At 49.9% G+C, this 26,141-nt stretch overlaps 1 protein-coding gene across 3 annotated transcripts in view; it reads right to left on the bottom strand.

Annotated features, from left to right (window-relative positions):
• Positions 1-3,767: 3,767 nt before the first annotated feature.
• Positions 3,768-26,141, bottom strand: part of PRAG1 (PEAK1 related, kinase-activating pseudokinase 1) — a 49,406-nt gene continuing 27,032 nt past the window's right edge. For all 3 annotated transcript variants that reach the window (XM_036011666.1, XM_028526887.2, XM_036011667.1), the window contains 3 exons: positions 23,158-23,315; positions 11,816-12,573; positions 3,768-5,320 (listed from right to left, as the gene is read on the bottom strand). In XM_036011666.1, the coding sequence (XP_035867559.1) occupies positions 4,154-5,320; positions 11,816-12,573; positions 23,158-23,315 (2,083 nt within the window). In that variant the 3' untranslated portion in view covers positions 3,768-4,153. The remainder of the gene's footprint in view (positions 5,321-11,815; positions 12,574-23,157; positions 23,316-26,141) is intronic.

Raw genomic sequence — 26,141 nt, 5'->3', positions numbered from 1 at the left:
CGCTCACCAGAACTGAATTGTTGGCACCTCGATCTTGGACTTCCCAGCTTCCAGGACTGTGAAAAATAAGCTTCTGTGGTTTATCAGCCACTAGTCTACAGTATTTTGTTGCAGCAGCGTGGCTGGACTAAGACCCGTGCATAGCCTTTGGGAGGTTGTGGGGACCTCTCAGGGCTGGATCCAGGCGAGCGGTCACACAGGTGGTTTGTCTCGGAATCTTGCCTTCTCACTTCCTATCTTCTCTTCTTCCCTTAAACCTCCATACTTAGTTTTCTCAACCTGTCTCCATGCCTGCTTGTCCCCAGTAATGCATTGCCCGGAGTCTGCAGAAAAAGCTTTAAGTCCTAACATCACACATACGAGTTTTGATAGTCTAATGATATCCACTGTTCAGTACAGCATTCTTAGGAAAGAACTATGACCATATCTGGTAAAAGACCCAGAGGATTTGAATCCAGAATTCAGATTGTGTGAAGTGTATGTGTTCAAATCCTCACTGAGATGGCCCAATATCAAGTTGGCTTGTTGGCATGCAGAAAAATCCTGAGTAAACTGAGTGACTTTGCTTCCTCCACTCCAGAAACTTAGAATAAACTTAGTCAAGTTCTAGGAGAAAAGATGCAGGTCAGGGAAGACTGAGTATCCAGGATCCAGTAAGGATCCAAATTGCTTATGGAAGTTCTGATCCGACCTCGGTTGCCCCTAAATCAATGATACATGTTTGGGTTAGTTTGGGCTCCTTTCCTCAACCCTAACCTCTTTCCCAGGCCACGAGTCCTCCCAGGACATCTCTTGCCAGGAATAGTTCTCCTTGGTTGTCCCTTACCCTAATTAGCATTAGAATAGAGAAAGAAAGAGGAATTGGTCGAGATATTCACCCCATGGAACTTGCCCCAAACATTTTATTCTTGTCTTTTATTTTTAGCAATGACATCAGTTGGGTTTGATTTGGGTTTCTAATGAGTCAGTTCCACTCACATCACCCTCCATTAAACGTGCCAAGCAGATTTTACATTACAAAGCTACTTTTTAATAAGATTTAGTAAGCTTATCCTTAGATCTTCAAGGATTTATAGATATTCAGGAGAGTGGGAAAGGGCTGCCTCATTTATTGGCTATATATTTAAAGAACAAATTTTGGAGAAGTTATTCAAGTAACATGTGTTTTCCCTCTTCAACCCCCCACCCCCACCCCCACTATACATGCGGACCTCACAAAAGAGCTTTCTTGAGCCCTGGGTTCTTGAAAACCAGGAAGCGCTACACAGAGCAATAACTACAGTTCCCCAGGGCCCCGTCTTTTTAGATCTGAGCCATGTGTTATGATAAATAAATAATCCCCGAAGTGCTTATCTTGCTTCTGGCAAGGGTATAACAATTCAGATGCACGGCTTCATAACGCCTACACGAAAGAATTTAGGAGAAGGAAGAAAGAATCCCCGTCTTGGCATAAAAAGGGAAAGTCACGTCAACAGCAGAAACTACAAACACGAAGAGGGTATGGGGGCGACCTGACTGAGCAGGAGCAGGAAAAAACCTGGAGGTTTCAATACCAGTAGTTGGGTCTCCAGCCAAGAAAAAGGGAGATGAACTCACAGATACCAGGAGTATTAAATAACCAGATGTTATGAGACTGTCATCATCCAAAAGTCCCTGCTTATTTCTGAACCTCCGTCCTGAGGAATAAGCTGTGGTTTCTGGACTTCATCTATTTAGTGCTGAGCTTTCTGGGAGAGAAAGTCATGCATCCGGGTGTATTTTGGGTTTACAAAAAGTTAGTGTGACTGAAACTATTCGCCAAACCTAGTATTTGTAGCCACGTGGCTTATCATTTCTGGAAAAAGCCTCCCCCTGGACAGGAATGGGTGAGGATCACCCTACAGAACCTCTTTGATAGGCCTGGCTTGAATGCTACCCACTCGGATTTCACCAGTGATGGGCGTGAGAAATTGCTGCACCTAGAAAAAATGTCTTTAAACAAGGAACTCCTTCTCGAAGTCCCTTGAGAACCAAGCTCTGGCAATAGGTTTCTTCCTCCTGATGAATTGAACTGTTGCTTAAAACTACACTCAGGATTCTGCAACCGGCCGTCTTCCCCTTTCTCTAGGTTGACGGAAAGCTCAGGAGTACATTTGATGTTGGATGGCTATCATTCTTCTCTGTCAGATTTTACTGCTAGTTTTTTTTTCCCCCACTTTGACGTTTTGGTTCATTTTGGTTCTTAAAAACTGTTTTACAATCTCTCTCTCTCTCTCTTCTTTTTTGCCTGAAGTGGGCGGTATATAAAAACGATTTGATTAATTCAGAGATTTAAAATGTGCCTCTTCAGACATGTGTTTCCAAATGGCACCGCATCCCCCTGGCAGAACACGTCTCCTCCTTCTCGTGTGTACCTCCCCACAGTGAGGAAGGACAAGAAAGCAAGACAGCAGGCCCAAGGCGGAGGGCTGGCCTGGCCTGGAAAATCCTCAGGAGCAAACACCTGACAAAATAATACCCTCTGAAACTACGAGAGGTCTTATGGAGAGTTATGGTTTCAATGTTCAAAGGCTCTTTCTCTTGTACGAAAACCTAGTTGAAAGCTGGTTTTAGCCTGTCCTTTCCTGAACGCTCAAGTGACAATTGAAATAAGAAGTGTGCCCCACGGGTGCTGTCGTCACCCCAGATGCACGGCAATGTGGATGTTTACCTACAGTCCGGGCAGGAAGGCGGGGCTTGCAAAAACAGACCTCAACAGGCAGAGGGTGACCCGGGAGATTTCCCCACCCTGGTTGCTAGCCACATCCCGATTTTTAGGCCATCCATTAGAATCTTTGCATTTGTTTTATGCTGCCTGTCATTATTCATGAGGTTTTAGACATTCATTCACAAATTGCAAGATTATCCTTTACATACAAATACAAGGGTCTTGGGACTTTTAGGGCTCTTAACTCTTCAAATGAGCAATTGTTTTTTTTTTTGAGTGCTATTTTGAAGAGGAAAGCTCTGGAGCTTCCTAATTCCCTGTGCACGTTAAAGGCACAGTAACAAACCTTGACTCCAGCAGGTAGTAGGGGGCACTGTGTTCAATGTATGAGTTTTTACAACCGGAAATCTGAAGAAGCTTAGAACAGCAGGCGGCTCCTGACTTCTGTTCCTGAGCTGCCGTTATATGGCAGAGTAGGGACAGTGAGCTGTTTGCCCACTGGCGCCCCATCCGCCCACCCCTTTTCCCTACTTGGGGAGGCTGACCCTGCCCGGTGTGTCACCCGAGCCCCTCCTGCCTGGGGGGGTCCCACTGGCCTTGGCCTGGAGGTGACAGCTGGAAAACAGAGTGAATAGGCGATTCTCCTACGCCAGCCCTGGCTTTTGCCTCATCACTGTTTTTTTCTCTTAACCTTGCCCACTCCTTTCTAAGTGGTCCCTTGTTGTGGTTTTTACATTTGACCCTTCTCGGGTGGATTTTGTTTGCAGCCAGGCCTTTGACTGATACCAATGGTAACCAGCAAGGAAAGTGGAAGTGGTTCGGAGCAGTGAGACTGAATTCCCAAGCTGTGGAATCACACCTGAGGCTTCTGGATTCTTCTTGAGACTGCCGGGTGGGGAGAGAAGCAGGGGACATGAACTGTCGGTCTGCCCAGGGCCCTAAGGGCCCGCTGCTCTGTCTCCTGGGAAGTATAAGGCCAAGGACACTTCAAGCCAAGCCTCAGAGGTTTGCCCTCAACTCTACCCATCACAGATGCTTACTGTATTTGGGCACTGGGGATAAAAGAACTGGCTCATGACTTAATCAAAATTTTTTAATGACATTTTTTGTTTTTTTGTAAATAAACACTTGACAGGAAGGGGAGCGATCCCCTGATGGGGCAGGGAAGCCAGTCAGAGCCCAGGCTTCATTCTTCGGGCGGGGCTGCCCCCCCGGGACCGTGCACTGAGCTGGAACAGCGGGAGACAACTGGGGCAACTCGGGAAGCCAAGGAGGCCCGAGCAGGCAACGACATCCTCAGTCTTTCATATTTATATATTATTTATATGTGTATATATACATATATATTACATCCAAGTGTGGCAGTCATTTGTACCATTTCCCAGGGAGACACGAACGTTTCTGAGGCAGTAGGGCGTGGGGCTGGGGCAGGAACAGAGGGGTCAGCTAAAGTGCAGGGCTGGGGGCTCACAGGAGCTGCAGGAGCCGGAGCGACTGTAAGAGCGCCCTGGGCTCTGCGGCCGCCAGGTACTGGCAGCAAAGCCAGTCCTCCAGCTCCACCCCGCGCCTGCGGTCCACGGCCTTCTCGGCGAACTTCATCATCATCAGGGCGCGCTTCATGTCGATCCAGTTGTGCAGCGTGCTGCACAGCGCCTCCTCCGAGGTGCCCCGCTGCTCCACCAGATCCCTCCGCGGCCCCCACAGCAGGCACTGCAGCACCCGCCGGGCCTCGCTGATGCGGATGCGCTTGCTGGGGTCGGCCTCCAGCAGCAGGTGGGCGAGCTGCTGCAGGCCGCGCGAGTAGAGGGACAGGGTGGGCAGGGGCGGCAGGTCTTCCCGCCGGTAGCCCTGCTCCCGCTGCTGGGCCCGCAGCTGGGCCCGCACCTCGAACGGGTTGGGCTGGTGGAGCAGCTCGTAGATGAGAATGCCTGCTTGGAACTCGTCGGACTTGCTGTACTGGGAGGCAGACACGATCTCGGGGGCCAGCCGGGCCTGGCTCTTTACCTGCTGCAGGTTGGTGGTGGCCTTCAGGAAGTTGCTGATAATGAGCCGGGGCAGGTGCTTCTCACTGGGCGGCCCCTGGCAGGTGGGGGCGGTTGGGGGGCTGGGGGTGACACTGGCTGGGAGGGTGGCAGAGGGGCAAGGGAAGGAAGTGGCAGCGGAGGCAGGGGATGTGGTGGAGGCAGGGGCGCCAGAGGGGGCGGAGGAGACACGGGGCCTGGAGGCGGCCGTGGAGGGGCCGGGGGAGGCCTGGGGGGCGCAGTGAACCAGCAGCAGGTTCTCCAGGCACAGGTCTCCGTGGATGACCCCGTGCTCCTTCAGATGCTCCAGCCCGTTGCACAGCTGCAGAAGCAGGAAGCACACGCGCCGCTCGTAGGCCTCGGGCTCGGACTGGTGGCTGCCGGCCGAGTCCCGCACAAAGTCAGAGGCGGTCTGGTGGGGCACCTCCCGGGTGATGACCACCACGCAGTCCTGCTCCTGCGCAGGCGGAGGGTCCTTGGGCACGTCGGGAGAGGCGAGCATGCTGGAGGGCACGGAGGCCACGAAGTGGCCGCAGTCCTGCTGGATGTTGAAGTGCACAGGCACAGAGGGGCTGCAGTATGAGGCCACTTTGGGCTCCGGGGTCTTGCAGATCTGTGGGGAAAAGGAGAAGCAAGGTCAAGAGTGGGATCTGCCATTCTGTTCCACGGGGCGGGGGGGGGGGTGGAGACACTTGGAAATCCCCACGCGGAAAGTGAACTGGGACCCTTACCTCACACCATACACACCAATGCACATAAAATGCATCTCACAGACTTAGGTGGAAGAGCCCAAACCAATTTTAGAAGAAAGCACAGGAGAGAATTTTTGAGACCTTAATGTGAGCAAAGGTTTCTGATACCACAGCAAAAGCATGGTCTGTAAGGGAAAGAACTGAAAAACTTAACCCCATCAAAATTCAAAACTTCTGTGCTTCAAAATACACTTTTATTACAAAAACAGAAAGGCAAGTAACAGACTGGGAGAAAATATGTGCAAAACATGTATCTGATAAATGATTTGTATGCAGAGTCCCCTGCTGCCCCACCACAAAAAAAAAAACTCTTATAACTCAATAGTAAGATAAACTTCCTAATGAAAACAGCGGGGCAAAGATATTAATAGGCACTTCACCAGAGATATATGTAAATGACCGCAGGCGCATGGAAAGATGTTTAACATCATGAGTCACTAGGGGAATGCAAATCAGACCCACCATGACACACTAGCTGCCGCCCACTCGAAGGGCCATAAGACACACGACAGACAGTGACAAGCGTCTATGAAATGTGGAGAAACGGGAACACTCCTTATGGCAGGTGGTTTATAAAACTGTGCAGTCATTTTGGGACACAGTTTGGCAACTTCTTAAGAAGTTAAACATAAAATGATCGTACAACCCAGCAAGAGTGGGGTCCCTGGACCACAGCGCAGAGTGTGGCCTCCTGGTAGTGGTGGAAAGACCTCCCTCTGCCCACGGTGTGGGCCAGGCAAATTCCCAGGGACCCTGGTCAGAGCCGACACAGGCAGTCGGCCTTGTGGCCCATTGCTTGCACTTGCGGCGGCAGCTACCTGAAGGGATGTGCTTGACCGCTGCGGAGCACCGTCTTGGGAACCTCCCAGGCAGGCGCAGCCCCTAAGCCTCTAGGGCAGGAGTGTCCAACTTGCGGCCCGACACAAAATCATAGATGCACGTAAAGCATGATGAGACTTTTTTGTGATTACGTATCGCAATGTATTTAATGTGCGGCCCAAGACAACTCTTCTTTTTCCACTGTGGCCCAGAGACGCCAAAAGGTGGGACTTCCTGCTCTAGGGCTTGCCCACGTCCTCCGAGGCTGCCCTAGATTCTAGCCCCAGGTAAACAGGCCTACTGGCTGGTGTGAGCAGCAGGGCTGCTTTAATGAAACGGCTGTGTGGAGACTTCTCCGTGAGTCAGAGCAGCGGGAAGAAGACGGAAAGCTCTCCAGGGCCCGGGAAGCCACGGGGCCATAGGCACCCTCTGGAGCAAACAAACAGGGGATCTCAAGCTCCTTCAGAGAACCCCATGACCATCTCTCCTCAGCCTCTTCAACATCTCCTGGTCCTACTGACAGCACCAGCCACCCGAGGATCCGTAGCACGCCAGTCCTCACTAAGGCCACCCCACGACCGGAGAAGCCTGACCCAGACACCGTGGGTCTCAACTTCCCTGTAATTACACTGAAAGGGGCTGAACGTGGTCTGAGGTCTCCTCTCTCAAAGGCTGTTGTGCAGCCTCAGCCATGCTTTACAGAAAGGTGGGGATCAGCGCGTAATCCCGAGAAGAAAGGCACCTTGCATAAAAACATCACCCTGCAAACAATCCCCAAATAACCCTTCGGGCTGCTGCGGTGTCACCCTCAGATGACTACAGCAGTGGCCGAGACACGCCGCAGTGCTCACAGGTGCTGTTTGTGGAAGCTGCGTGGCAAGCACCTTTTCACAGACATTTATTTATACTGCTGCTGTGCAAACCTTCTCAGCACGCCACCTGAGATCAAAGAGTTCAGCCGCTTAGAAAACTTTTATCTAGGTAGTTGGGAGGTGGGGGAGGTAACACACTAATCTAGTAATCTCTCTATTATGGAACTGGAATAGAAATAAAAGGGAAGTGCATTTATCCTAGATAGTGGTTCCAATTACACCGCAAACATGACTTTGGAACACATATCTAAAGGCGCTTTCTTATTCTAGCCCACCCACTCTCTTTAGCTTTTCGACGGCCAGCTTCTGGAACGCTGTGACACTAGAGGAAAGGTGGGGGTCTTTACAAATAGTCTTGCATAGAAGTACCAACTGCTGCATAAGGACCTGTCTGCAGTGCTGTGTGTGGGTCTGCCGGGTCACTCCCCTCCGGCGAGGGCTCTCAGCCACGCAGACGCCTCCGGGAGTCCTGCGCGTGCAAGATGTGGTGCCGGCTCAGCATTTCACCCTCAGTGTCTCGTTCCATCTCAAACCACCAGATGAGGTGGGTGGTGTCACAGAGGGGGACACTCAGGGTCCAAGAGGTTAAATTATTTGCTTGAGAGCATACAACCGAGAGGTATCTGAGAGGTCAAGGGACAGGCTTTGGAGCACACAAGACCTTGATTTAAACAGACACTGCAAATATTGCACATGTTGCAGCGGAGTCCGGTTACGTGCAGTAGTTCCGTTCTATGAGGTAGCCGCCAGCAGTGAGTTACTCACTACCGAACCACTGCTCCCCGGGGAAATGCAAGCTTCGGGCCACGACATTTTCATCAACTGGCCAACACAGACCCTTGTTGTATGTGGGCTTCTGTTTAAAGATGCCTTATTAATAGGTGCTGTTGATTCATTAACATTGAATTCATGGCCAACAGTACTGTACCTCCTGCCTGAATGAAGCTGACCTAAGACTCTCCCGCAGGCACCCTGTGGCCTTCCTGCACCTGGAAATGCCGGACAGGACTTCAGGGCTCAGTCTGGCCACTTAAGCAGCGAAGTCACCACCAGTAAGCACAAAAATGTGAAGAATGGAGACTGAAGCTCTGCATGGACCACAGAAGGGACACTTTTGGCCGTGTGAGGGCTGAAACAACACGGAGAGCTCCCTGGTGCCATGTCAGCTGGGAATTTGCATGTCGAGTGACTCAAGTTCCCCCACCCTGTGCATGCCCAGACATGACCATGAAAATACCACACGTATTGGTTTGGGTTCCAAATAAATTCTATCAGTGAATTTGCAACACAGAATCCACAAACAATGAGGATTGACTGTCTTTATCTCGAAGTCTCAGAGGCAGTGACAGCTCCTTCCTCACAGGGCCACCGGCAGCATTAAATAACACAACACAGGTGTGGCTTCCAGCACAGCACCGAGCGCCTGGCACAGGTGAGCAGCCACCAGGAAAGGTTGCCATGGTGATTACTCTGGCAGGTTTGGCTGCAGCCGTGCTTAGTACACAATCCAGAGCTGGTGGGGAGGTTATTTTACCAACCCGGAGGGTGCAGCTGCCCGGGGCCTAAGAAGTGTTTCCAAGGATCCCTGTTCTCCAGGGTATCAAAGGCCTGGGCCCAGCAAACGCTCCCAGCAGAGCTGCTGACAGTTCGCACAGAGATGTAAATGAGGGCGCAGGGCGAATGGCGACGGGCTGGATGTGGTTCAGAATCTGTGAGCTGGCCTCTGGCTGCCTGGAGAGAGGGGAGGAGATTCTAGGGGCAGGAATGGGGGCAGGAGGCTTCCTCTCTATCCCATCTCCCCACTCCCCCACCCCTGCAACTCCCTCATTTCATTTTCAGGGGGTATGCACTTGTGTTTTGGCTCAAGAACCTTCACACAAACCTTTGATTCAGCTCAGATTTCAAACGTTTTGTGGAGCCAAGTCTCACTTTAAACCTCACAGCCTGGGCCTCGTTCATGGTTGAAAATCTGAGCAAAGTCACGTCTGTTAAATAAAAAAGGCCCAGACGGCTAAACACGGGTCCCTAATTACTCAACTGGAGTTCCAGTTGACCGAGGAATGAAATGGGCTTCGAAAGCGCACACGCATCTAATGACATTTTTCTGCCATATCCTCACAGAGCAGGGCTGCAGAGCTGGCTCCCTCTCCTCCCTCGCTGCTGCGAGGCGCTGAGCCCGGGAACCAGGGCCCAGCATTAGCGGGAGCAGGTGCAAGCCTTACCAGGCCCAGATGAAATGAGCTCAGCGGCAGACAGGCCTCGGAGAGGGACCCAGGCCGCCTCCCTTGGAGTCCAGACGACTGCCTTCCGTCTAGACTGCGGAGGTAACGAAGTGGAACAGCTGCGCGAGCAGAGCGATGCTCCACACCCCGCCCCCTGGCCCTCCACCGCCAGGCCGGCGCATGTGCAAGTTCACATGGTTGTTCCCCACACTCTGACCGTTTCGAGCTCGTCTCCAGATTTCCTTCTCAATGGCACCGAGGCAGCCCTCCAGCTGCCGAGTGTCTGGCAGAGTCAGATGGGAGACCCCTGGGTCCCTGTTCCCCAGAGGACCAAGGCTATCTTCAGTTTCCTCCCGGTTCACATTTCTGCTGACGTGAGCAGCAGTGCTGGCTTTTATCATCCCCTGGGGAAGCTGCATCCTCTTCAGGGAATGTAGCTGATTCCGCATTATTATAGGGGGTTCTGGAATGCAAGCTGCACATCACAATCGCCCCTGTGTATAAAACCCAAACCCTGGCAGGCCTTGCCAGGCGGCCCCTGGGTTCTTTGCAGCAGGGTCACATGGCTCCTGCCCCATAGGAAAGAGGGATCAAGCCTCTTCCCCCAGGCTTTCCCCCTCAGAACTGCTGGATGTCTCTGGACAATGCATGGGCCCCCAGCTGAGGCCAGGAGAACAGTGAGAGTGAGGGATGCCCGTGGACACAGGAAGGTGTGTGCAGCCCCCTTTCTCAGGCTCACTGGGGCCGGCAAAACTGAAGGGCTTCCTAAGGTGCCTCCCTCTCTTCCTCGGCCTTCAAGGATCTCAAATCTACGTTCCTTTCATTGGATGGCTACGGACCCTTGGCTCTGGGCTGACTGCGATAACGGGCCAATCACATTCAGCCCACTGGAAGGTACACTCCCTCCTATCTCTGCTGGACACAGCACCATCCTTATGGGAGGGGAAATGCTAGGATTGTTTCTTTTGCTTTTGAATCACAGCTGGGGGAGTGGCAGGGAAGGGACCTTACCAAGAGACCAGCTGCTGGGTTTAGACATAAAGAGGCAACGAAGTTCAGGAAACCCACAGACTCCCGGGCCAGACAGTTGAGTTTTCTTCCTTGACTGCCACTGTGGCCACGCCCCCATGTCTGTCAGGGGGCCTTGGTTTCTGTGCAATAACTGGATCCCCCTAGTAGCCACCCCCTCCCTAGTGTTTTCACAGGCAGGCAGCAAGCAAGTATAGACAGTTCTTTGGACATAGAAATCGGCAGTTGCCAATCTATATTCTATGGGGGTGGCACCAATTTCTTAAAAGAAAAATCTCATAAAATTCATTGCAATTTTCCTTGGCTAATAATTATAATATTTAAAAAATTTTTTCGCCACTGGTATGTAGGAAGCTGCCCCACCCAAGGTCATTTTGCTGTTTACATTTTTTTTCTGACTGGAAATAAAATATCTTGGGACAGGTGATGGCAAAAAAGAGCTCAGTGTTTCCCTCCTCATTCCTGACAAAAGCCTGCATTTATAGGAGGGCCACAGAGACATCAGATATTCCAGGGGCACTGAAAGAAGATGAAGAAAGGAGTCCTATGGAAAGACTTGAGTCCGTGGCCAGGGTCAGAGTGGCCAGCCGTGTGCAGACGCTCGGCCAGCTGGCTTAGAGCTGTCCTGAGAGAACAGTGGGGTGTGGAAGCATTAGCCCGGATCCCCTGGCAGAGATTAGAGAGCTGTGTTACCTGGGACTCATCACTTAACTTCTCTGAACTTCAATTTTCTTAACTGACATGATGGGAACATAGGCTTTGGAGGCAAGACAAAGCAGGGTTTGAATACATCTCAGCCACCAGCTAGCTATGGGCAAATGACTTAATCACTGTAAGGTTCAGATTCTTCATGTGTAAAATCCGCCTACCCCGGAGGATTCAAGATCACGCAGTTAATACACTAAGACAAGAGTCCAGTTATACAGTAAATGCTCAACCAATGCTTTTCCTCTTATTGTTCAAGATGATGCCTAGGTCTAACTTTCCTTCCGGCCCTGTTTGAAGAACAATACCCTAAACGTCCATCTTCTGTACTGGAATACAAGCTCTGTATATTCTCCTCTCTATACTCAGATCTTGACAAAATACCTGGCAAATAGTAGGCTCTTAGTAAAAAACCACAGAATAAATGAATAAGTCCTCTGTTGCATTGAAAGGCAACTGTTTCCTCAATCCAACTAGATCACATAAGTTCCTGCCTGCAAGCACAAAATGAATCTTCTATTCATGCTACAAATCTCGTCACATCGTGCCCCCCACCAGGCAGAGAGTGAGATCACTGAGCGTTGTGTGAAAAGGGACCCTGGGACCCGACCCTCCTCCTGAAGCCTGGAGAGGTGAGAGGGCTCGCTCCTAATTCTGCCCAAGCCAGGCCCAGCTGGCTGGACTGCAGAACTGGAGGGGCGGTACCTACTTTCACAGCATAGGTGCTGCCGGGGTCCTCGGAGCAGGTGGCGCAGTAGTAAATGGCATCCCCCGAGTCACAACAGGGCTTGTTGCAAGTCAGCTTGAAGAGCGACCAGTTATTCTCATCGAAGTGCAGCTCCTTTTTCTGGCCGCCCATGAAGAGGTCCTCACACTTGGCCAGGAGGCGGACCAGGGACTGGGCGTAGAGCCCCACCAGCTTGGTGTAGGTGCCCTCCTTGCTGCTGATGCTGCTCAGGAGGCTGTGGAGCTGCAGCTGCGTGCTGCCGGTGGAGGCCTGGCTGGCCACGCTCAGCTGGGAGGAGGAGGCCGACGGGACGCCTTTGCCCTGGAGGCTGGGGCTCGCGCTGCCACTTCTGCTGCCTGCCAGCCCAGGCGCTGGGACCCAGTGGCCATTGCCTTTGAATGTTTTCTCCAGAGGCTCCGAAGAGGAGAAGGGGTGATGGCGGCGGTTCCCGGGGCTGGAGGAGAAGCCGAAGTGGGGCTCCTCACGCGCACAGACGTTGGATTCCGAGTGGCTGAGGTTCAGCTTGGGGCTCGCTGTTCTCGGCTTGGGGGAGCCCTGGTTCCAGAAGAAGCCATCTGGCGAAGAGGCCGCCCGGCTCACTAACTTCTTCTGGGGGAGCGGCGGGGGCTGCAGGGGGCTGCTGGGGGACACGTCCTCAGTGGAGCCCGAAGGGAAAGGAACAGGAGCAAAGAGCTTCTTCCCGCTGCTGGTGGGCGAGTGGGTCGGCTCGGACGAGGGGCCTGAAAACAGGAAATGGAAACGATCAGGCTGGAGGTCAACGCCATGCAGGTCCAGGGCCCCGTGGGCCTGCATCCCTCTGTGTATCTATTCTCTCTCTCTCAAAGCAATTTATTTTTATTTTTATTTATCTCTTGAAGTAACAACATACACACAACAAACCAAATTTAAATGCAAAAACAGTGTACAGCGCTGACGAAGCCTTCCCCCTACCCTGGCTGCCTGCACCCAGGCCCTCTCATGAGAGGAAACTGCTTGGCAGTTCCTCGCACGTGCCTCTGGGGATGCGCCAAACCCACCAGCGGACGCCGCACATACACTCACACAAAGGACGGCTAACTTGCCCACTGTTCGGAATTCTGCTTTTCTTCAGCTGATGCAACATCTTGGGGCTATTTCACAGTGGGGGTACGGATCTGTCTAGGTCCTGTAAACAGCTGCCCCACCACACGCCACTGCACGCGAGTGCCACGATTCACTTGTGCAGCGCCCTCCTGATGGTCCCGGAGGTCGCTTCCGGCGTCTGCAAACGGCGCTGCAGCAGCAACCGCAACCCCGCCACGTGTGTGGCTTTAGATCATTTTTTAGGAAGTCTAGATTATAGAGGGTACAATTTACCTACAGTAAAATCCCACCCTTTTAGGGTATTGTTCTAAGAGTTTTTCTTGTTTTACTTTTTTATTGACTTTATTGGGGTGACGTGGGCTAATAAAATTATACAGCTTGCAGGTGTGCAACTCTGTAACACATCATCTGCATATTGTACCGTGCGCTCACCACCCCAAGTCAAGTCTCCTTCCATCACCACTTACCCGCCATCCCACCCCCCTGCCCCATTGCCCTCTCCGACCTCCCCACCACGTAGTGCTTTGAGCTTTGACACACACGGCAGTGGCTGGGGGCAGCACTGACCCACAGACATGTTAGAAGGCAAAGAATGTGGTTTCACTAAAGAAAAGACAGGTCTCCAGAGAAAGCAAGTGGAGAAGACTCCACAGGTCTCCCCAGGGCACAGGAAGATTCAGAAATGTCCCAGATGGTGAGATCACCTACATAGGGAGGAGACTGCACTTTACTCTTTTTTTTTTTTTAATCCTCAACTGAGAATGTTTTTTTCATTGCTTTTAGAGATGGAGGAAAGGGGAGAGAGAGAGGGAGACAGAGAAACAGTGATTGTGCTCTGACTGGGGATCGAACCTGCAACCTAGGTATGTGCTCTAACCGGGAATCAAACCCGAAACCTTTCGGTGTACGTAATGACGCTCCAACCAACTCAGCCCAATGGGCCAGGGCTGCGCCTCCGTCTTTGTATCAATGTGTAAAATGGAGTTTTACAGAGAAACAAGTCGGGCAATAAAATACGCAGGGAAAAGTGATAGACACTGGAAACAGGAAAGGCCAAGTGAACTACTTATTTCTTTCATTCTAAGAACAGAGACTGGAAGAGGTACCCATTATTTTCATAACAGCTTTTAGGGGGATAAAAACAAACATCAACTGTATTCGTAGGTTCGAAAATGCATCCTATCATCCTGAAGGTTAAAGTGTGAAAGAAATACGGGTCTTAGATCCGAGGGAACAGGTACTCGTGCTGTGAGCCCGTCACCTCGCTCACCGCGCCAGGTCGCCTTCAGGACAGGGCACGCGCCCTGTACCGCTCCCCACCTCAGCAGAACGGCCATCGAGGAGGAGGCACAACTATCACACAGGCGCGAGGCAAGTGGTGGAAGGCTCCAAAGGACGCAACCTGTCCGTTAGTCTTGTGTCACCTCACTCAGGTGCACATGCCCCCCCCCACCCCAGGGCTGCCCCTGAATGGTTAATAACCGTCAATGCCCACATGAGTCCCCCTCTGCTCTCTCCAACCCAAATGGGGACAGAATGGACAGCTAAGGACGGGCACTGGCACCAGGCCCCTCAGATGATCACTGGGCCTCCTCACTGGGGATGCTCCGCAGGGAGGGGGGACCCTCTCAGGAGCAAGGTGCCCAGTGCTCATGCCCCAGCCTCACTGCCACCCAGACACACGACCGTGTGCGACAGCAGCGGGTCTCCTGCCCAATGCCACCCTGAATGCCAGGCTCACAGGAGGACAAAGTGGGAGCACTCAGCTTGTTGGACATAGGAGCCGGGAACTAACAGGTTCTTGCAAAGAGAAGCCCAGAGCGGCAGCGAGGCTGCCGGGTCCCACGTCTGTCACCAGACCCGGGAGGAAGCACAATCCTTGGCATGCTCCCACATCTGCAGTGGGTAGCCACTCTTGCTTCCCAGCGGTTTACCAAGATTGTGGCAAGATTCCCGACCCACCTCGCCACACTGGCTAATGACAGGCGGGGCACCTGCCGGCAAGGCTGAGTGAGCAGTGATTTCCACCCATCCCAGGAAGCCCAGGTTAATTATAAATCCAGCGGCAGTGGCACAGTGGGGACCAGTCACTACACACACCCATGCATCTTCCCTTCCCTGCCCTTCCCCCGTCAGAATGGGGGCACGTGAAGAACAGCCGGCATTACAGAGGAGCGGAGATCCTATCACAGCTGATCTCGGCAAGCTGCAACCCTGAAGTCCATAGGTTCTCCAACCCAAGCTCGGGGGTGGGAGCTTTCCTCCTCCTGGGGCTCAGTCAGCAATGGGGACAGAGGCAGGCTGGGGTGGTGAGTCATTTCCTTCCCTCCTTCCTCCAGCAGCACAGGCTGAGATGGGGGAGGGTCACCTACCAGCTTCTAGGCTACAAAAGGGAGCAGCAAGATCTTTTATGTTCAGGGCTCTCAGAGGTCTGAGCACCTCAGCCACCCAGCACCCAGGTGCAGAAGCATGGCCGGGCCGAACCACGCCCATTCCCTGGCTTTTCCGCATTTTGGATCACAGAGGCCCACCCCACTGGGCTGTTGGAACCTCAGTTTCTTTATTATCAAAGTGCAGAACGTGGGGGATGAGGAGATGAGGTGGAGTTGATGAGAACCCGGTGTATGTGTGTTAATCAGCGCCTCCAGCATCAGGGACGGCCGGCCTCTCTGCTCAGGCCCTCTGGTCCTCGGGCTGGCGGCAGCGGAGGTTCTGACAAACCAGTTCCTTGCCGAGTTTCCTCTGTAAGCCTTGTGCTTGTTTTACTTCCCAGTCCTTACTGGGTTTTCCTCTTTGACTTCCTCGTAAGGTTCTCCTTGACACCTCCAATATGTCCCTATTTCTGCCTGTGCTCTGCTCTGAGGGATGAACCAGTAACCAGCTGGCGACCTCCTCCCCCAGGTCGAGTTGCCTCATTTAAAAACTGACCGGATGGCATCACCGTGACGGCCCCTTCCAGCACTAATAGTCTATAATTTCAGCCACTCCCTCGACTTTCGACCTCGGCTAACATGCATTTTGTCTCCGAGCTGCCCCTGAAATAAAATACCTCCGGGCAGGCAGATGGTTAGGTTGCTCCTGCCTTCCCACTCCCTGGCTCTTCCCACGGCTGCCCACGGTGAGCCTTCCAATCTGTTAGGACAGCGGGGATCTTTACATAAAAAAAAAATCTGTACACTCTTACTCCACAGATTACCAAAGAGAATCAAGAGGTTCTGCTTTAGTGCAAAAAAAGTAACTCGCGTGTTCAGGCAGGGGGAAGGAAACGACCTTCTCTGGCTACTGTGGGGGCTGTGCTGGTCCAGGGCTCCCGATGGAGCCAGGTCCCACAGCCACTGGGGCGAGGAGTGCGGCCACTCGGAGGAGGCGGGGCTTCAAGGATCCGCATGCGGGCCATTTCGTTTTTCTTCGATTCTCAGCTGCCACCTGTTTGGCACCCAGCAACCCCTGCTAAAGCACGTACTAATCAGAGGGGCGCTCCCCACACACCCCCTTCCCCAGCGGCTGCTAAGGACTGTCCTTACGGGGACCTCACCAGATGAAATGCTCACCTTCCTAACGTGTGCACTTTGCTCGAACAACGGAGCGTTACGCAGGCATATTGTACTTTTAGTAGTTGGAAAAAAAGAACACCGCTACGTTCTGTCGCAGGCACACCACCTTCTGCCCGGAGGCACCCTTCTGAACTTACGGGTCCTTGAGGCTGTTCTCCAGATCTGGAACCACAGCCGGCGAAAAGCCCATAATTCACGCTGACAGCCCCCAGTCACCTCAGCTGCTAGTTTCCTTGGGCTACTCCAAAGCGGATGCTGACCCATGGTCTGTCTCCATAACACTGATTTCTCCACAGGTCCAGCAGGAGCTGCCTACTGTGGGACCCGGGCTGCCCCAGAGGACCTGCTGTGGCTCTGTCACTCTCCTGACCCTTATGTGGACAATCTCTTGAGCACAGTAGCTACAGCCTTAATCACTATTTGCAGCAGCTGCCACAGTCTGATTTAGAACAGCCCTCTGCCCCCCTCCAAAAAGAGGGAATCCATATGACTCAACACCTAAAATAGTTTCAGAATTCACAGGCAAACCACTGGTTCCGAAGATTGTGCCTAAAAGCATCTGAAAAACTCTGGCCAACCACCCACCCGTATTCTTAGGACTCAGCTCCAATGGCGCAGGAGACAAACTCAAATGCAGACAGACCTCGAGGGACGGCGGGTTCCGCCCCAGACCTCTGCAATAAAGTGAGTCGACGTCTTTCTGCTGCCAGAGGGTCTGGTCCTCAATTTGTAAAAGAAACCCGATAATGCAAAGCACAGTAAAATGAGGTATGTCTACATATCCTGGTTTTATGCTGGCCTTAGATCACCCCAAAGTCTGGCTTACAATTAGGGTATAAAAGGAGTGAGAATGGAAAATACTTTGCAGAGAAGTCTACCTACGTCATAGTTGCAACACTGCATTTTTAAAAAATGATTTTGCATACTAATTGGGCCAGAGATCTCCAAATCCCGGCTCCTCAGCTTTCCTCCCTGTTTCCAATCCTGCACGTAAAGCCAGTGCCCACGACAGAGGACACCTCTGCAGCTTGTGTGCATGTGCTGCAGGGGCGGGCGAGAGTGTTTCCAGCCGGAAGCTACACATCAGGTAGGGTGCACGGGGTGGGATCTTAGAGGAACCTAGGGGAAGGTTAGTGCCATTCTATTTGGAGCAGAAGAGAAGCCAGGATTTCAATGGCCAGGAAAAACAGCTTAATCCCCATGCAGAAATGCAGGCCAAAGTTCAAACCTAGTGGGACTGTGAGGTTTTTCTTATTATAGAGTCCTCTTCTTGCTGGTTTTCAATAGGCACTGTCATTGTTCTCTGCAGACAAAATGAGAGCTGAGCTTGAGGAGGAAGTGGTCAGTCCAGTTTTGAGCGGTATGAATGAACACAGTTGGGCTCCTTGGGTCCCCGGCTCTGCCTCCTGCAGCTGCTGGGCCAGCACAAGTGTGGAGGCCAAGGGCAGAGTCCCAGTGCAGGGTCCCCAAGCGCCAAAGGTTAGCTCTTGTGTCTGACTGTCCTCCAGCTTCTGGGAAGGTAGAGCAAATGGAATTTGCTTTCTGTCTAAAGACTTAGACTCTTTTTTAAAAATGAGGATAAGAGATTGTGGAGCTGGAAATGGCTGTATCGATGTATCCAGTCATTCAGTCAGTCTTTCCTGAGCCTCTAACTAAATGAGTGACTAAATGGAAGGCCCTGGCAACAGAGCAGATGGTGAAAACCTCGCCCAAACCCCACAGCTCCTTCCATCCCCTCCTGCTAAAGGTGAGAAAACTACAGCCATCTGCGCGGGCACCTTGCCAAGTTCACACAGGAAGTAGCAGTCTTGCAGGTTTCTGCAACCCCTTTTCGCCACCCCCAGGAGAAGGGAAGTGTTGGGGCAAGGGATCGTTCTGGCCTCGCGTGTAACTTTTTCCTGCAAAGGAAAATTGTGCAACCTCCTGTTTGGTCCCAGAGTCTTAACAGTCTTAACTCTGAACATTAAAAAAAAAGCAACAAAACATTCCTTCAAAAGGAATCCTTGCTTTTTCAAGAAGGTAAATGTGGTCTGAAAATGGAAGCATGTTATTAGCATTTTACAACTGGATGGAAAATGTGGCGCTGGTGAGGAGTCTCTCCGGGCCACTTAATCATCCCACGAAACAATGACCTAGACATGAATGCGATTTACATGCAAAAGAGACGCCCTGTCTCGGTTTGGAAAAAAAGCTCCTGGAAAACATCCCGTGCCCACGGCCCAAGTGCGCTCCAGGGATCCTGATCTTTCAAGTCCCTGTTAAAACACGACCAGGAAGGGGTTTCTTCCGAACTGACAGGAGAATGAAAAGTTGGCTCAGAGCACTTTCACACGCTGTTGATGGAAGTGCAAACTGACATTTTTGGAGGATCATTTGGTAACAGCTACTTAACATGCATATATATTTTGACACATCCATTCTTACCTCTAAGAATTTATCTCACAGATACGTCCACAAATTTATTTCACGGTATGTCACAGTATCTTACCGTAGACTTGTAATAAAAATCACCTGAACATCCATTGATAAGAAGGGTTTAACCAATTCATACAATGGAAGACTATGCAGGATTATAAAAAAATAAGGTAGATCTAGAAGTTGTGACTTAAAAGACTTCAAAATATATTAAGGAAAAATGCACAGAAGCAAAGTTTATGGTATGTAAAAGATGGATACAAATTTCTGAGGGGATAAGAAAAAAATGTCCGAAGTGGTGCTGGGAGCTGCGGGGGTCGTGTGCAGTCTCTGCCTCTCCGCTCACACCTTTCTCCGCTGTTCGAATGCTTACTACAGGCGTGTACTGACTTTACTGAAGTATTATATGTATTTAAAGTTCAGTTTGAATGGAATCGTTTTAACAATGACAAAGCTTCACTTCAGTGATTGTGTAAGGGCTCAGGCCGCAAACAATCTAAAAAACAAGTGTTTTTTCCTTTGGGGTCCCTTCTTCCTCCTCGGTAATAGATGTCCCAGAACAGAACCCATGATTCAATATTCTGTAGGAGACAAAACCCCTCAGTTTAGGATCAAGCGCTTTAACAAGCCTGTTTAATACTCAGAGAGCACACTGCTTTTAGCTAGAGAGTTTTAGATGCCTTTTTCAAGAACCCCTTTAAAAAAAGACACTCTGTCTTCTCAGAGTCTCAGGTGACAGCCCCAGATGGAAGCAAAGGCTCGGTGGTGGTCAGGCTGTCACTCATTTGGACTGACGTCTGGTCTTCGTGGACTTGCTGTGTCCCCAGTTGACAGCCCCGCCCTCCAACCGTGCCCGCCACCTTCCTGGCTAGATTGCCCCGTAGCACCCACGGCCATGTGACACCCTGGCTCCTCCACCCCTTTATCCCCCTCACTGTCCACCTCTCCCCACTAGAATGGAGCTCCACGGAAGAAGGGACTGGACATTTTTTTTTCATTGTTGTATCTTCAATAGCTGAAATTGTACCCAGCACAGAGTTTACATTCAACAAATACCTATCACATCAATGACCGAATGAATGTATATGCTTTAAAAACCTACCTGGCATTATTATTCAGAAAAACAAGCCGACTACCACCAAGACACATACTTAACTTTCTGTATCTCTGATTTGCTGGCTGTAAGAATAAGAATACGGACGCTGCCCGGGCACACACCGTCACGTGGCCTCTCCCCGTGCTCACTGTACAGCTGGACCTTGTGCCCAGCGTCTGTGCCAAGGTTCAGTGTGTCAGTTCGGTGAGCCCTCGCTCACCTCCTGCACGACGGGAACCTGGCATCCGGAGATGCCGCTTCAGTGGCTGACACTGCATGTTGTTACCCTAAACCGAAGAGGAAAATCCCCTCAATGGCACGTGAGGCTGGCGTCTGTAAAAGTAACCGTTTAAATCACAAAGGTCTCCCGAGGACCGTTTCACTCAGCCAATCGCCTCCATTCACTGCAGATCAGCTTCCCCTTGGCAGCGTTCGGGGATCTGCCCCGACACACGCACTCTGTCCCTCCCACACGGGCCGAAGCAACTGCTGAGACGGGCTTCCTCCCACTGAGCTGACTCACTGTTGCACTGAGCCGCCCGCACGGACAAATGGGGTAACAGGTGTGCTTTGAGGAGCACGAAACGGGACACAAGCATAAAGACATAAAATTAATACTGACATAAAAATGGTCTCTTGTAAATGTAAAATTTAGACAAACTTGTTTTAAAATGTGATGGTTATAGATTATCATTGTTTGTTTTTCTTATAAAATGTAAAGAGTTGTTTTTTTTTGGCTATAAAACCTGAATAGGAGAAACCTAACTTTCATAATGAATCCTCACGAGCTTCCAAGAAGTTCACACAAGCGACTATTATTACGAAATGCCCTGGAATGACTCTGTCCCTGCCTCACCCTGGCTGGCGTACACTGGCGATGCAAAAATTCAATGCATTGTTTGTGTTAGTGAAATCCAACTGGCCAAACAAATACATAGCCTCAAGGTATATTATGCCGATATATAATATTCGAGGTAGACACTACATTCTGGTTTCAAAGAACTTCGGTTTGAATTAATTCTCTTTCTCCTATTCTGAGCCACTCCCTCAGCTTTAGCACTAGATGACGAATAGTAGAAGAAGTCACGAAGGATGCTATTTTGGCTGCATGGTGAAAGCGAGCAAAGACTCACGAGACTGGAAGATAGTTATTCAATGACAGATCTTGAGCAAGCGGCCTTGGTTGATGATGAGAAGCTAAATGAAGGGTTTCTGATGTTTCATGACCGGTGGTTCTAGATATTCTCTGGATTAATGTTTAAGAGATGTCAGAGACGGAGGGGAGGGGTGAGGCAAAGACAGAAGGAGTGAGCCCCTCTTGGGTCTCTTGCTATTTGTTTCAAAGTGCGGTTCTGGGTGCAGACCCACACACAGGAGCAGCAGTAGAAATGGTTTGCTCTAAGGATCCAGAGTCTGAAACAGGATGTATACCTTCTTGTGGATCTGGGGATCCAAATTTGGAAGTGCATTTCCATTAAAAAAACTAGATCATGATAAAGGAATAACTATAAAAGTGTGACCATTTTAATTTAAAAACTGTCTGGGTTAGGTTTGCCTTGAGTTTCCCTACCTCCACGCATTGATTTTAGAGCCTTGAACCATTCAGCCTCTGCTTCCCACCAGCCTCAGGTCTGGTGGGAAGGGGCAGGCTGGTCTTACCCTCTTCCCAGGGTGTACTAACCCTGAGCCTTGGTTCCTCTTTGGTGTCTCCTTAGCTAGCAAAGCACGTTTCTCCTCAATTCTGACCACACTTCAGACCTGGGTGCGGGTCCCGTCGTCTCAAAAAGCGTCCCTTGGACCCTCCAGCAGCTCTCATTGATTTCTCCTTCTTCTAGAAGACTTTATAAGCACCCATATCCTGGGCAATCCCATTTCCTAGCTTGTTCCACCCACCTGTGTGTCACGAGTTTTAACCTTATCTTCCTAGATGGACTTAAGAGCGCTGAGAGCAAACATCAGGATTTGCTGGTTGTGAGAAGCAAAGTCCTAAGGCAATTATTAAACTCAGTTCTCCTCGACACCAGCTGGCTGCCACCGTAGCCTGCTCCCTCACAACCGGTCCCGGTCCCAGGAGAGTGAGTCCGGGCTGACCGGCACAGGGACTCCTGTTTCCCGGCCTAGCCCTCCGCAGAGTAATCTGCCTTGCAGAATGTTTGCACAATGGGATGGGAAGAGGAAAAAAGATAGAAGCCCAGGAAAGTCTGCAGAAAAAGAAAATCCTATTTGGTCACATCCCACCCGAATCAAGGCTAAGACATTTCCTGTTTTTAAGTCAGAGCCATCAGAATTTTCCCATCAGAACACACCACGGAATGACTTATACCAGGGGTTTTTGTCCTAGTGGCACTCATCTTTTAGATAGAAAAGCGTGGGCGACAGTCTATTTTCCATGGAAAACCGCCTACCGAGAAGAAGAACTTCCACAGGAGGGAGAGAGGAAGTCGTGTTAGCACACGTCGGAACCTAACATGCAAGACAGGAGAGGGCACGCACCCACAAATGTTGAAAGGGTGACAACAGAAAAACAAGAGTTCCTTTTTGGAAATACACCCAGTCAGGACGTACCCACACACAACGCCTGGAGCTTTGTCCACAAGGTGGAATGGTTGGTAGCCTAACGAAGCCCCATGGTTTTAATTCAACAAACATTAATGTAAACACCCGCTGTGTCCGAGTATGTGCATGTGTGCACATGTACGTGTATGTATGTGTGTGTGCATACGTGCACACAAGAGAGCAAGACGGGGATGGCGTCAGTGGAGGGAGGAAGACAGAGAGAGAAACACAGAGGTTGGTGGGAGAGAGAAGACTCATGGCCAGCATGTATCCACCCCCCTGAGAACTCATCCTAACGGCAGAAATGGAGAGCAGACCGATGTACGGATGGCTCATGAGGAATCAGGGGTCTTTCAGCATGCTTTCAACCTCTGCCTCCTCCCCTCATTGCCATGTGCACGCATTGTGCGTGAGTGGAGAACACAGTCTGGGACGAGGCGCCTTGCCACGTATTCACCAGGGAATGAGCGTCAACGACTCCTTGGTAGAGTCTACCTCACGGGGAAAGCAGGGCCCAGAAAGCGGGGCTAGCTCAGCCCTTCCAGATCCTGGCAGTTAACCCAGGCCTGGCCTCATAGGCTCAGGAGAACCTCAGCCTCCCTGTCGAGGTCAAGTCTTACCTCCATCGCTGCAGGTCCTGGAGTCTGAGGCCAGGCTGTCCGTGGAACCCGTGGTGAAGCTAACGTGGGCGCTGCGGAAGGATGGGCTGAGGCTCTCCGCGGAGCCCTGGCTCGCTTTCTCCAGATCAGAGCTGCTCTTGTTCATTTTTAAAAGGTGCCTGAAAAATGTGGAACAAACAGTGAAATGGATTAATTTGTTTTCTAACCTAAAACCAGGCCTATTGACCATGAACCTACTATGCTCTTGAAACCTGACCAATGCCAGCAATTTTGCAAACGTGATTTTGGGGAAGAGAGAACAGATGCTCTTATGAAACCTTATGAACATAAACGGTAGGAAATTTCGTGGATGTGGTTAAGAGAAATAAGTCTATTAAATTTAGACAAATGCCAAAATCATGATTTGAGAGCAACTGTCTTCATATTCTGGCATCGTCTGCTAAAACATTTGTGTTATTTATTATGTCCTGTGTGACGTCTCTACAAAGAAACTGAATATTATCATACAAGCCAATGTATAGAGATAAACAAAGACAGTAGCTTTTGCAAGATCCCAAAACAAGTGAACTGCAAATCAAGACCAAAAACATGGGATTTCTTTTTAGCCTGGTACTCTCTTGACATCATTTCAAAGAGTCTAAGTGGTTTCTTGGAATTAAGGGAAACTTTATTCAAATTTTAACCAGACTTCTAGTGCAATGCTCAGATGGAACCATGTTAACAAAACCCTTATTCCAGAACTATGGAATAAATCTGCTCTTGGGCTTCCTATGGAACCTTTTTATTGCATCTCTAGGACAGCATTACGAACATATCAGGGAGGAACACCAAGTTCAAGAACAAAGAACTTTGCATGGGTGAACACAGTTCCATTATGAGGTCGAGCATTTAGCATATTGATTTCTCCTCCCCCCTTTCCACGAACTACATGAATATTCACCGTGCCCTGACATTTTCACCACAAAGTGAGACACACCACAATCAATCCAGTTCTTCCCCTGTTGCCGGTAACCCAGATTTGTCTGAACTGATATTTCCTGATGACTTCTTGTTCTCCTGACAGCAGATCTATATCTCTGTACCTGCTGCAGGAAACAGACAATACAGTATTGATTTGGCATCAGAACTGCCTTATTTAATGCACATGACCTTACAGCCAAGAATGTATCGATCGTTCTCTGTGCTGTACTGGTCTTCGCAGTCATTGGAATCCCCTGTTCATTAACAGACAAATTTAGAGAAAGTTCGTTTGCTACCGTGAAAAGTGCTTTCTGGAAACATCTCTCGCTCTCTCCATCTCCAACCCTTAGAAATGCCATGAAAAATGTTTTGAAGCTGTTAAATGGAAGTGTGACCATGATGACAATATTACGATTAATAGTATTTCTATATTTCAATGTCACTGTAGGGATCTTGGAAATGTTAAATCCTTAGGAAGGGCTATGGCAAAATACAGTCATAGGAGTTTCATAAAGTGTTTTTATCCTCATCAGATCCATCAGTAATGGCTTCTCAGATGCAGCCAAAATCTGAAGCTGTGAATGGCGACCACCCTTCAGTCTGGGAGAGAAACCAGCTCCACGACAGCCCAGCTGCTCTGCCCTTTCCCGAGTGCTTTCCGCTGTCTCTCGGGTCTTCAGGCCCAGACAATTGCCAAGGGAGAAATTCCAGCACCATCACTGCTTAGCTGGCCCAGCTCCCCATTCCACAAACATAAAACAACACTCAACATATGTAAATAGACAAAACTTTAACACACACAAATGTGCATATGGGTATGCACACATACACAATTGTTTACAGTAACAGCAAAGCCTTGAAAGGAAGAAAAGTCCTCAGGGGCCAGAGGCAAAGAAGGAACTCAACGCAGAGCATTACGAGATAGGCGTCAACGCCAAGGGCATGCTTGCTGCAAGTTCTGGTAGAGACGCTCTTCACGGGTGAAGGAAGGATTTCTGTTCCAAGTTTTCAAAGTGTTCTCTATTCTTATGTCATTTCTAGTCACTGAATTGGATCAAATGTTTTTCTTCCTACATCTACACAAAACTCCTTGTCGTCCTCCTTTATTCTGTTAATGTGATGAGCTCCATTAATAACCTGCACACTTTGCATAAACTTCATCTGCTACCCATGGCTGGATTCAGTCTCACTAATGTCTGAGTTAGGACCGTTACATTTACATTCAAACATGAGGTTAGCCCCGAGTTTTCCTTTCTTGTACTGTTCTTGTCTCGTTTGGGTATAAAGGTTAAATCAGACTCCTGAATTGAATTGGGTAACTTTTTTCTCTTTTTCAATGATCTTAAGTAGTTTGTGTAAGAGGGATTATGTTTCCTTGGAAGATGACTAAAATTTGTCTGTGAAACCTTCTAGATCGGACTACAGTGTAAACAAGACCGGTGAAAATTTGTTTCTGATACATCTCGGACCATGATTTTGTGGACAGAGATTTCTGTCTATAGGAACTTGCGATGTGACAAGTGCAGTGTTGCCTCAGTGACAGGAGGAGGGACAAGTCAGTTCGTGGCTGTCACATACCAGCTATTAATAAATAACAGGGCAGACAGGAATTTTGATGGGAGAGAAAACCCCTAGAGTTAAAATCTGTTAGAAGACAATATCAGAGAAAATCTTGATGATCTTTGGGTAAAGAAGGCTCTCTTGAATGAGAGTTTAAAAAACAGAACCACAGGAAAAAAGATGATAAATATGATTGCTTTAAAATTTAAAACTTCAGTCTGATAAAATAAGACACCATCAAGAAAGTGAAAAATCTAAACCTTGGAATAGACAATCCACATATTTGCAGTCTCTACAACTGATAAAGTATTGATATCCAGAATATAAAAAGAATACAAATGACCCCATTAAAGGGGGGGCAATGGATATAAAAAGATAATTTACAAATGAAAAAAATATGAAAAGTCATTTGACACGTGAAAAGATAATCAAACGTAGTAGTAATCAGATTATGAATGAGAGAA

The sequence above is a fragment of the Phyllostomus discolor genome, chromosome 11 (genome assembly GCF_004126475.2).
Source record: "Phyllostomus discolor isolate MPI-MPIP mPhyDis1 chromosome 11, mPhyDis1.pri.v3, whole genome shotgun sequence".
Taxonomy (NCBI): Eukaryota; Metazoa; Chordata; class Mammalia; order Chiroptera; family Phyllostomidae; genus Phyllostomus; species Phyllostomus discolor.
The sequence above is the reverse complement of the archived record's forward strand: the minus strand, read 5'-3'. Positions and strand labels throughout refer to the sequence as shown.